At 45.6% G+C, this 12,566-nt stretch overlaps 1 protein-coding gene across 1 annotated transcript in view; it reads left to right on the forward strand.

The window, feature by feature from the left end:
* The window catches only part of Disc1 (DISC1 scaffold protein), a 298,193-nt gene that overhangs the window by 253,768 nt on the left and 31,859 nt on the right, over nt 1-12,566 (forward strand). The window contains exon 11 of the mRNA XM_045148675.1: nt 11,800-12,076. Coding sequence (XP_045004610.1) covers nt 11,800-12,076 — 277 coding nt within the window. The remainder of the gene's footprint in view (nt 1-11,799; nt 12,077-12,566) is intronic.

A 12,566-nucleotide genomic window follows, 5' to 3' on the forward strand; every position in this document is an offset into this window, starting at 1 on the left:
AACTCGCATGGACTTCTAGCAGGACACTGTCCCATGCTTCACAGCACCCATGGGGAAGGGCCGCCCAGCGTGTCTCCATGGATCAGATGGAGACCAGCGCATTTCCAATGCTCAGTTCCAATACTGCAATTGTCGTCTCTCCTTGTGTGTTTCTCTGGGTGGAGGACACTTGAGGGGCTACTCTGGTTTCCACACATATGCACGGATCATACACATCTGTACATATGCACAACCCCGCCCCCCGCCAAGAAGCAAGAAAAAAGCCAGGGTGTTGACTGGCCCACTGTACTCAACAGTTTCGCATTGCCGGGATGAATGTCCAAACCAGGTGGCGTCCATGGGAGGAAGGGATTTGCTTCAAGCTTACAGATCTAGGGACGCTCCATCAATGGCAAAAGAAGCTGCCTCCCGTTCATCAATCCAGGCAGAGAGAGAAAAAACACCACAAGCCAGAAAACACCAAAAAGCAGCAAGCAGCAGACGTGCACGGGGCTCAGGCCTCTGAACACCTTTGGGCTGGAATTCAGATCTGCCCCCAGCGACACCTCCTCCAGCCAGGCAGCTGGAGAGCCAGGTCACAAGCTTTAACGGAGCCCCCAACTCTATGGGGACACACAGTCAACCCCCCATTCCCAGTCCCCCACAGACAATGACATTACTGGGGCTTTGGTCTCCTGGTGTATGTATCTGTATATTGATTGTGGCCAGTCATCTTTACACACGTTTATTGACTCTACCATATTTCTTCCTCAGCCCAAACGACCTATTTTTTTTTTCTGGGGATACTTGTGCTTTTTATGTATTGATTTTCAAAATCCTGTGCTGGGTAAGAACTTGGCTCATGGGCTTCTGTTATAAGTGAAAAATATTTTTTCCTAAACTGTCATTTGTATTTTGACTTTCATTCATGGTACTTTTGCCATGTGGTTGGTTGAATGTATATGCATGTATATTCAAACTTCAGTCTATGTACAGAGAGAGAGATTTCACTACATTATCCCTTTTGATATCCAGGCTTTGTGAAAAGGCTTTCCCTACCACTAAATGATAGACAATTTCAAAATTGTGTTTGGTTCTTAAATAGCCGAGAAACCAAGCAGACTGGCCTTTTGAGGCTTACTCTGAGTCTTTAATTTTTAATGTAGCCACTCCACTGGGATTGTTTACTAGGAAGGAGGATGGCTTTCTCCCTATTAACCCTTGCCAGGACAGATATTTTTAAACAACCATTTTCCAGTTTCTCTGGCAGTTCGTTCAGCTCATTAAATATTTCCTATGTTCCCCCCCAACGCAGCAACCAAGTGAAGAGCTCTGGCAAATGCCATGCGGTTTGGACATCACTGACAGTCTGGGGTTTGGATACGAGTTATTTACTAGGTGGCATGGGCCCTGAAGAATTGGTTGGATTGGAATGGATGGGGAAGGGAAGGGCAGAAGAAATAGCCATCTGTCATTAGACACTGTGTGCTGTCCTGGAAGAATGGGCAAGTCATTCTGGTGGCATCTGAAGGAGTGCCAGTGGGAGGAGCCGGGGCAGCAAGGTCGTCATAGGAAAGGCCGTGCAGGACCTTGTTGTGTGCTTGGTGTGCAGAGGGAGCCACTGACATTGTTGGAGGAATTACAGATTGGAAGGAAAAGGCACTTGAAGGCAGAAAATCACATCACTAATTATAGTTTCCTTAACTGATGGACAATAGTTACAATAGAGGAAACTATCTGAATGATACTGTCAGTATATAATAAATGGACATAGAGGCTGAGGGAAAGAAAATGTTTAAAAATGACCAAGATTCTTGACCTTTATCAATTCATGCATTTAAAATGTGTTGGTGGCTAGTATATGTCAGTTCTACGCTAAGCATGGGGACGGAGGGGTTGCGGGACAGACAGGGACTATTCTCAATGGAGAGATTCTTATGTACACGTGTATGTGTGTGTGTTGTAGATATGTGGAGGCCAGAGACAACGTTGGGTGTGTCCATCTGCTACTGTCCCACCTTGATTCTCTGGGATAGAGTCTCACTGAATATGGAGCTCCCAGTGTTTTGGTTAGGTTGGCTGAGCAGGGATTCCCAGCAGTCCTGTCTCCCCCTCCCTGAGCACCAGGATAACAGCCATGTTCAGTGGGGCTTGCTTTTTCATGGGTTCTGGGGACCATGCTTGCCTACCCAGTGTTCTTACCCATTGAACCATCTCTGAAGAGCCTCAAGGGAGGGATTGTTATGTGTAAAAGAGGCTGTGCAAGACAGGATGGCAGAAATAGAAGGAAAATAAACAGAGAGAGGAGTTGTGTTCAGGCTACTTTTCTTGTTGCTGTTTCAAAATGCCTGACAAATGCAACTTGGAAGGAAGGAAGGAAGGGAGGGAGGGAGTTGATTTTGGTTCCCATCATGGACCAGAAGGCATGGTGGCTGGAGTGAGAGGCAACTGGTCACAGTGCATCTGCAGTCAGGAGGCAGAGAGGGATGAATGCTGATGCTCAGCTCTCTTTCTCCTTTTTATTCACCCCAGGACCCAAACCCATGGGGTTTTGCCACCCACAGTTAATGTGGGTCTTTCCACCTCAATTAGCCCAGTCCCAATACTCTCCTATGTGATTCTAGAGCCTGTCAAGTTGACAGTTAATATTAACCATCACTAGCTGATTGAATGGGACTGTATAGAGACTTTTATTCATACCCTAAGCAGAGAATATAATGCTTAGTCTATGTAACTCTCTTAATTATTTCTGTGGTATCTCTTTTCTATTTCACTTTGGTGCACAACTGAGTGAAACACAAAAAGCAAAACCTAAAAGCACCTCTTACTTTAAGGACAATGAATAACTGTTCTGCTCAAGGTGGCTTTTGTCATCACTGGCAGGTCAGCTGGAAACAAAGTGAGCCATTCGTTTCACTTGATGTGTATTTCTCTTTTAGTAACTGTAGAGACCTATCCAGGAGGTGGTCATAAGCTTATCTCTTTAATCTCATTACACTTTTCGTGAGGAGCCCAAGAGGAGGTCATCATCTTCTGTCCTGAGGAGCCCAAGGGAAGGTCACCATCTTCTGTCCTGAGGGTAGATGCTTGATTACCAGCTCTGTTAGGAAGCACAAAAGGAGAAGACATGCTGTTAGCTTGGAGGCCAGAAGTGTTCACTATGATCCCTAGTCAGCCAGTCTTTCCGATATTTTCTTTCTTTATATTAGAACAAGGCATTTGATGCGGCAGAAAGCACTATTTCAAAAGGCCATTTCCCCATAGAAAATGATGTTAATTTTCCTTCGTTGGAAATAGAAGACAAAGAAATAAGATTGAAACTTTTATAATAATTACATTTTTTTTTCTTTATTGGAGATTACATTACTTAGGGATTGGAAGGAGCACAGGGACGTGAGGACTGTTTTTGCTTCGTTGGTTCACAGTGACAATTAGAACCATCTCCTGTTCCCTGTCTGTTTCGAGATTTTATTCCATCTTAGGCCTGCAAAAAGACATGGTTATCTTCAAAGGTTTCAGAGAACATGGCAAAGATGTTAATTCCCTTTTGGTGAAAATATTAATAAATGAGGAGGGACGGTTTGGTGATAGGTGTTGAAATTATAAATACCTGTGCTGGAACTTAGTGGGCCCACTGTTTGGGTTTTTTTTTTTTTTTTTTTTTTTTTTGAGACAGTGTCTCACTCTAGCCCAGGCTGGCCTGGAATTCACTATGTGGCCCACACTGGCCATGAATTTGCATAGTCCTCCTGGGTTACCCCAAGTGTTGGGACTCTGGCCACCACATCTGGGGCATTCTTCTACCATAGTGATTCACTGCCTGCCTCCCGGTCCCCCTTATTCCCTAGCAAAGCACAGCCACACTCGGTTCCATGAGGATTCATGCACAGTTGGATGGCCTCTTGGGCCCCCCTTTATTTCTTTAGGAGCAACAAAAATACTGGCTTTCAAGTCTCCACTCAAGACCATGCCCCAAATATGGAGGATGGACCTTTTAGCCACCTCCTTAAAGCTCAAAACAGCCCAGATCCCCACAGCTTGGGTAGCCATGAATCACTTGGTGGAGGGATTTTTGCTAATGACCCAATTACTTTCCTGGGCAGGAAGAGCAGGCATGTTGCTATGTCCACATCAACCACGACTCTCTAAAGTACAAACAGATGCAAGAAGCAGATGTCTCTGAAACCCAGCACTTGAAATAACCACGTGGGCCACAAGGAAACACGGCAGTGTTGTGCCCACATATTCACCACGCAGCATGCATCTATGAAGTTGGCATCTAAATATGGGCACACACATCCTAAGAGAAATCTAGGATTAGCCCCACTTTTTCTCAGCAGGGACATGGTCTATATTTCACCAAGTTGCGATAGACACCGCATTATAGGGCCCCAGGCCTCACAATGTGGAAAGTTGCTAACCCTTCCCTGAAGAGCCTGAAGAGAACAGACTGCTGCTTTGACTGTGAGTCCAGCCCTGCGTCCACCTCAGGCCCGTCAGAGTCCAGATCAACCATGCAAGCCCCCGACAACACAGGGGCTTTGGATCCAGGTGTGGCAGAAGCAGGTGAGGCAGGCATCTTTCCAGTGTGCCCGTCTTTCTGCCTTACCCAGGAAAATCCCGAGCTTCTAGAGCTCCTGGTCTATGGCAGTGAGGTTGGTGGTGGCAGGGGCAAGTCCAGCAGCAGTGTCCTTGGGGAACTGCCAGGGGAGAGTAAGCAGATGCCTTGACCTTGAACACCTGCCTCCCGCCAGTCTGCTCTCAAACATGTCCATGGAGGAGCAGGCTGTGTCTCCACAGGAGGGACGTTTCTAGACAAGGGACTTCCCCACGGGCCACAGGATGAGCGTAGGTGCATCTCAGCATCAGCCCTTTGCCAGGCACTCGTGGTCAGTGGAGGATCTAACACCGGGTTGGAAAAGGACCTCGTTTGTTAAGTAACAAAGGCTGCTGAGGAGGGAACAGTGACAGTCAGGTGACCTAAGCCTGGAAAAGTGCCTTCTGGACTAGACATCCTGAACAGACGAGGGAGGAGGTTGAAAGCATGGCTCAGACATGGAACCCAGAGGGGAGTCTGATGGAAATGCAAAGACTGCAATGTGCATGCTTTTCAGTCAGCTGCAACACATTGGGTTTGACTGCCAAATGGCTTCCCCTGCAGAGCCAATCAGTGAGCTAGGAGGTGGAGTCAGAGGCTCTGTGTGTGCCAGGAGTGGCCCGAGGAAGAGAACTTGGGACACACAAGCTTCGCATGGCACGCATATAGAACAAGCCCCAAGGAGAAGAAAGTGAACCAGATGCCTTTTCATGACTGTGACCAGAAGCAACTTCAGGGAAGAAGGTTTACTTTGGCTCAGATGTCAAGGGACACAGTCCATCAGGGTGGGGCAGGCATGGCAGCCATCAGATTCATGTGGGAAAGTGAGGCAGCTGGGATGTGGCTCGTAGGTAGCCTGGAAGCAGAGAGAGGACCAGAGCCATGGCCTGCTGATAGACCTCAAGGCGTACTCCCCCCCACACCCCCGTGACTTAACTTTCACCAGCTAAGCCTCACCTCCCAAAGGTTCCACAACCTCCCAACAGTGCCACCAATCAGGGGCCAAGTGTTCAAACCTATGAGCCCTTGGGGGACATTTGAATATTCAAACCATGGAAGGAAGTGTTTCAGGGAGAGAGGAAGGACTAAGGCCTCAGCTGGAAGGCGTTCTAGAGTATCCAGCAGGCAGGACTAAAGGGCAGCCTGGTGAGGAAACGTCAGTAAAACAAAGATAGGCAGAAGCTTCTAAGAACGGAGTCAAACCAGCCCCAGATTCTTCTTCCCGGCAGGCATGCAGGGTTCGCGGCACAGACCATTTTCTATCCCGGAACTGCAGAATGTGCTACCAAATAGCTCTGAATTAAAGAGGAAATAACAAGGAGAAAAAAAAACCTGTCTGTTATAACCTGCATGATGAAAATGTGAATCCTGGGGAAAATATTTCATACAGTTACAGGAAAATATTGAAAAAAAATCAGCAAATTTGACAGCACATGCATAAGCATTATAAAACATTCTGTGTTTTCTGCATATTTCAAGTATTTAATAATTTGAAATTTTATTTATTTATTTATTTGTAAGGACAGAGAGAGAGAGACAGAGAGAGAGACAGAGACAGAGACAGAGAGAATGGGTGCACCAGGGCCTCTTAGCATTGCAAAGGACTCCAGATACATGCACCCACGGCTTTGTGCATCTGGCCATACGTGGGTACTGAGGAATCAAACTCAGGCCATCAGATGTTGCAAGCAAGTGCCTTAACCACTGAGAAATCTCTCTAGCCTAATTTAAAATTTTATATTCACATGCTTGAATATAGTGGGTGAATTGCACAGACAAAAATACAGAACCTTAAGTACATTTATTGGAACATTAAAATAGGAAGATTAAAATAGCTGGACATAGCCTCATGTGGTGGCACATGCCTTTAACTCCAGCACTTGGGAGGCAGAGATAGGAGGATCACTGTAAGTTCAAGACCAGCCTGGGACTACAAGGTATGTTTCAGGTCAGACTGGGGCTGGAGTAAGACTCTGTCTTGAAAAATAAAAAAGAAAATCTGGACGTGGTAGCTTACGTTTTAATCACAGCACTCAGGTGGCTGAGGTAGGACAATCGCTGTGAGTTTGATGTTTGAGGCCAGCCTGGGCTAAGGTGAGACCCTGCTTCAAAAAAAAGAAAGCAGCAAGCAAGGAAAGTCAGAGAAAGAAAAATGAGTTAAGTACTTTTAACCAAAGTTAATAAAAAGTAAGGCAGCAAGTCCATATAGATGAGAACAACAGAAATGCCAAGGACAGAAGTTGATGGACCAGAGAACCAAAGTGGAGAAAAGTCCCTCTGCAAAATGATGAACACGATAGCTGGTCTCTGAGAAGATGGACAAGGTAAGTCAGGCGGAAGAAACTCATGTACAATGACCAGGAGTGAGGCCTGCTGGAACAAGAGGTCTCGCGAACCATTTTAGAAATCATGAACACACATGTACTTGTACATTTCAAACCCATGAGAGATAGGCTACTTTGTGTAGAGGACATAAAATATAAGAATGGACACAAAAGGAAAAGGAAAACTTAGGGAGATGAGTCAAGTTACAGATACTGGCTAAGATTCTTTTCCTGCACATTCCTTGGAGGAAGGAGCGGACAGGCAGGGGATACAGAGACCATCGGCTGGCATCTGAGCCGTGTGAAAAGATACTGGAGAGAAATCCCAGTCTGTACCCCTGAGGCACCATTTCACACCTCAGATTAGGAAACCAGTGATTCCAGACCCCAAGGCTGTCTTGGCCCTTCATGGCTTTTCCAACTCTATCTGAGTTCTCAGCACTGATCTAAGTTATTACTTATGGTTATACCATTAATATTCTGCTTCTTTTGTTTTGTTCTTTTGCTATTATTCTGCTTAGTCCAAAGTCAGGACGGGACTATTGTGTTTCTCCTCTGGAAATCCTGCTGTTTTAACTCCCACGTTCTGATCTAGAATCCACCTGCAACTGGTCTCTGTATCTGTGAACCAGTCATCATGATTCTTTCCTTTTTTAAAAAAATATTTTTGTTTATTTTATTTATTTGAGAGCGACAGACACAGAAAGAAAGAGGCATATATAGAGAGAATGGGCATGCCAGGGCATTCAGCCACTGCAAACGAACTCTAGACGGGTGCGCCCCCTTGTGCATCTGGCTAACGTGGGTCCTGGGGAATCAAGCCTCGAACTGGGGTCCTTAGGCTTCACAGGCAAGCGCTTAACCGCTAAGCCATCTCTCGAGCTCTCTTTCTTTTTCTATAGTGAGGTCCGATTGACATATTGCACGTTCAGAACACAGTCCTGTCCCTACTTCCTTTACTTCTAAGCATACTTTGATGACATGTATTTTTCAGCCTTTCACTTATGTGATTGTGTCCTGATATTTAATGTATGGGTTTGTAAACAACATACAGTTGGATTTTGACTATATACTAATCTTAACTTTTTGCCTTTAAATGAAATATTTATCTGTGTTCAAAGTAATTTCCAATATATTTAGGTACAAATCTTTCTACAGATTTCCCATATGCACACCATCTTCATTCATGTATCTTTCATAACTTTTTGTTTAAAATACTTAAGGGAGATAAGCATGGTGGCACACGCCTTTAATCCCAGCACTTGGGAGACAGAGGTAGGAGGATCACTGTGAGTTCAAGGCCACCCTGAGACTCCGTAGTGAATTCCAGGTCAGCCTGGGCTAGAATGAAACCCTACCTTGAAACTCCCCCCCCCAAAAAAAAAGAAAGAAAGGAAAAAAACCTTAAGGGATGTCCTTAAAGCACATGGTCTCCCTGCCTCCACCTCCCAAGTGCTGGCATTGCATCGCTCAGTTTTATGAAGTGTGGGAATTGGGATCAGGGCTTTGTTGAGCGTTAGGCAAGCACTCTGCCCACTGGACCACATGCCCGGCCCTGAACATGTGGTTTAGTACGAGTCCTTTACTCATTACTCATTTATACATGGACCACTTTTACTCTCCCAGACACTGTATTTCAATTTTTCTTTTCCTCCTTCCCTTTGTACTAGTGATCACACTTTTTTTTAAGAGAGGGAGAAGGAGAAGGAGGCAGATAGAGAGAATGGGCATGCCAGGGCCTTCAGGTGTTGCAAACGAACTCCAGACACATGTGCCACCTTGTGCATCTGGCTTATGTGGGTCCTGGGGACTCAAACCTGGGACCTTAGGCTTTGGAGGCAAGTGCCTTAACCACTAATCCATCTCTCCATCCCTGGTCACAAATTTTAATCCTACATATATTTTAAGTCAGAAAAGAAACAAGCCAGGTGTGGTGGTGCATGTCTTTAATACCAGCACTCAGGAGGCAGAGATAGGAGGATTGCAGTGAGTTCTGGGCCAGCTACAGAGTGAATTCCAGGTCAGTCTTAGCTATAGTGAGACTCTACCTCCACAGGGAAAAAAAAGAAGAAAAGAAACTCTTTCACATCATCACCACGTTGTACTTCTGGACTTCTCCACACACTGCACTCCGCATTGTCGGCCACTTCCTGGCTGATGTCATTTTCTGGCTGGGGTCAGTTCCTTTTTGTGAGACATTCTGAGGATGAGATTTTCTCTTTGTTTTTGTTCATCTAAAAATGGGTATACTTTCATGTTGAAAGACATTGAAAATAATTTTATAATCTTTTTAAAAATAAATTTTATTTATTTATTTGCAAGTAGAGAGAGAGAGAGAAAGAGAGAGACATTGAGAGAGAGAGGGAGCTCCTCAGCCTCCAGCCACTGCAAACAAACTCCAGACGCATGTGACCCCTGTGCATCTGGCTTATGTGGGTCCTGGGGAGTTGAACCTGGGTCCTTTGGCTTTGCAGCAAATGCCTTAACCTCTAAACCGTCTCTCCATCTCAGTTTTATAATCTTGATTGACAATTTGTTGCAGCACGTTAAAAAACTTCATTTTTTTTTTTTTTCGAGGTAGGGTCTCACTCTGGCTCAGGCTGACCTGGAATTCACTATGTAGTCTCAGGGTGGCCTTGAACTCTTGGAGATCCTCCTACCTCTACCTCCCGAGTGCTGGGATTAAAGGCGTGCGCCACCATGCCTGGCTAAAACTTCATTCTTTTACATGTGCGTGTATGAGTATGCCAGGTTCTCTTGCCATAGCAAATGCAATGACAGATACTTGAACCACTTTGGGGGTTTAACTTTTCATGCGGGATGGGGATTCGAACCCAGGCCAGCAGGCTTTGCAGGCAAGTGCCTTTAACTGCTAAGCCATCTCCTCAGTCCCTGTTGCTGCATTTTAAAGATGTTATTTGCCTCACCATTTCTGCCACAGTATCTTTGTTCCTATGAGTATAATGCTTTTCCCACTCTGGCTGCTATTTTGATCTGTTGCTGGGACAAGCCTCCGTGTGTCCTATTTTGTTTTGTTTTATTTTATTTTACTTTATTTTATTATACTTCTACAGGTGGCTTTATATCCCTTGTCAATATTTAAATGTTCTTTGTTTTGCATCATCTAATATTGCTAATACCTCCTTCTTCTTCCTCTGACTGCATTATCCATGGGTATGAGATTTAAAATAATGAAGATTAAGGAAAGTTTGGTGGTCCAGCTCTGGGGAGACTGAGGCAGGAAGATTGTCATGAGTTCCTGGTGAGTTGTTCTACCATGTCTCAAATAAATAAATAAATAAATAAATAAATAAATAAATAAAGCTAAGCAAATGAAATAATAATTACTATGTTAAAGAATAAAAGCTGGGAGCCAGGCGTGGTGGTGCACGCCTTTAATCCCAGCACTCAGGAGGCAGAGGTAGGAGGATTAACATGAGTTCAAGGCCACCCTGAGATGACAGAGTTAATTCCAGGTCAGCCTGGACCAGAGTGAGACCTCGAAAAACCAAAAAAAAAAAAAAAAAAAAGAATAAAAGCTGGGGCTAGAAAGATGGCTTAGCGGCTAAGCGCTTGCCTGTGAAGCCTAAGGACTCCAGTTCGAGGCTCAATTCCCCAGGACCCACGTTAGCCAGATGCACAAGGGGGCGCACGTCTGGAGTTTGTTTCCAGTGGTGGGAGGCCCTGTGCACCCATTTTCTCTCTCTCTCTCTCTCTCTGTTGATCTCAAATAAATAAATAAATTAATTTAATAAAAGAATAAAAACTGGTGACTCACTTGAGGATTTCAACAGAGAACTGGAATATATCAAAGAAAATCAAATTGAAAGGTTACTAAGATTTTGGACACAATGGATGGATTGGACAGCAGATGATATGCAAAATAAGGGAAGCTTAATAAATGAAGATAAATGTAGAATAAATAAATGTAAAAACTATCTAGCATGGCATTTCATGAATGAATAAAACCCCAGATTTTTGGCTTTCTACAAAAAGGAAAAATGCTTTTCACTAAGCAGTTCACATTCCGCACTCCTTTTCGGCCAGTCTGAGCTGGTGAGCTGTTTGCATACAGAGATCTGTCCTTCCCCAGAGCAGTGTCCCTCCTCCTGCGGTCCTCTGCTTCTGGGGCTGTGGGGCATCTGCTCTGCTCCGCGTCCGCACCGCACTCCCCTGCTCCCCTGCGTGCTGGTGTACTGCGCGTGGACTTTCGGTGCACGCTGCTAGTTCCAGCAGTGGAGCAGGGAGTTAGGGGCAAAACCTGCCATCAGAGGAGCCATGACCACTTCCGAACGCACACCAGCAGTGGCAGACGGGCTGGAGGAGGCGTGGAGGGCAGCCTGAGCATCTAGCTGTGATGTAGGGAGCTTCCCCCAAGGACAGGATTTCCAAGCTGAATCTGAAGACATGGTGGTTTCTGTAGGAAGATGAGTGTGTGTGTGTGTGTGTGTGTGTGTGTGTGTGTGTGTAGGAATGGTTGAGGCAGGGGGCAGAGGGCATTCTGTCCCTGATGGCCTCTGCACGAGATTATGGGTGTTGATGAGATTGGAAGGTATGTGCGGATGGGATGGTAAGCATGGCAGGGTGACATTCTAGTGGTTCCTAATTGAGTGGAGTTGGGGAAGATCTGAAGACTCAAGTGACTCAGCAGGCTGGACACAGTTGGGTAGGACTTGGAGACTCCCACAGGACTCCGGGTGGCCTTGCTGACCAGGCAGCAAGGAAGAACCCACTTCAATGGCTCTGTGACTAGAGACGCACAAACTTGGCCCCTCTAGGCCCCTTGTTGACAGGCTCCGTCCCTGTGAAATAAAGTTGCTAAGCGTGGGATGACCATCTGGTGATAGATGGGCTGGTGGTGGGATAGTTGAGCCTCATGCCGGCTTCCTTCTGTCCTAGCTGCAGGTGTCCACTGCTGGCGAGAGTGTGGGAAGCTGACTTGGAGGCCTGTCGGCTGCTCATGCAGAGCCTGGAGCTCCAGGAGGCAGGGAGCGGCCTGCGTGTGGAAGAGGAGGAGCCAGTGGACAGCGGAGGGGAGACCGCCGGGGTGACTACTCTGCCTGTCCCTCCACCACGCCACACTGACGACGAGAGGAAGGCGGCCTTGCAGACATTCCATGAGCAGAAGGGTCACCTGGCCCCCTCTCCACATTGCATTGGAAGTGACCACAAAGAGGTCTGTCCTCATGCATGGCTTCTGGGCGGGGCACCCTGTCGGGTGCTGGAGGTCTCTGCGGCACCTAGGAGCTCGCAGTGCTGGGAGGTTTTTACAAGAAACATCAAAAGTTCTTAACGTATCTAACTCTTGAATATGATTACCAAACAGTACACAATTTTTGTAGATATTGAAAATGCAGACCAGCAAAGAGAAAAGTTTTTACATAGTAACTTTATTTTTATATATTTATTTATTTGAGAGGGATAGAAAAAATGGGCATGCCAGGGCCTCTTGCCACTGCAAATGAACAGCAGACACATGTGCCACTTCGTGCATCTGGGGAATTGAACCCAGGCCAGCAGACTTTGCAGGCAAATGTCTTTAACCATTGAGCAGTATTTCTATCCTTTAACTTTATTTTTATTCTAATTTAATAACCCTATTATTCTATAATTAGAATTAAAATAATATAGAACAAATATAGTCAATGCTATATATGTCATATATA

This window comes from Jaculus jaculus, chromosome 5 (genome assembly GCF_020740685.1).
Source record: "Jaculus jaculus isolate mJacJac1 chromosome 5, mJacJac1.mat.Y.cur, whole genome shotgun sequence".
NCBI classification, from domain to species: domain Eukaryota; kingdom Metazoa; phylum Chordata; class Mammalia; order Rodentia; family Dipodidae; genus Jaculus; species Jaculus jaculus.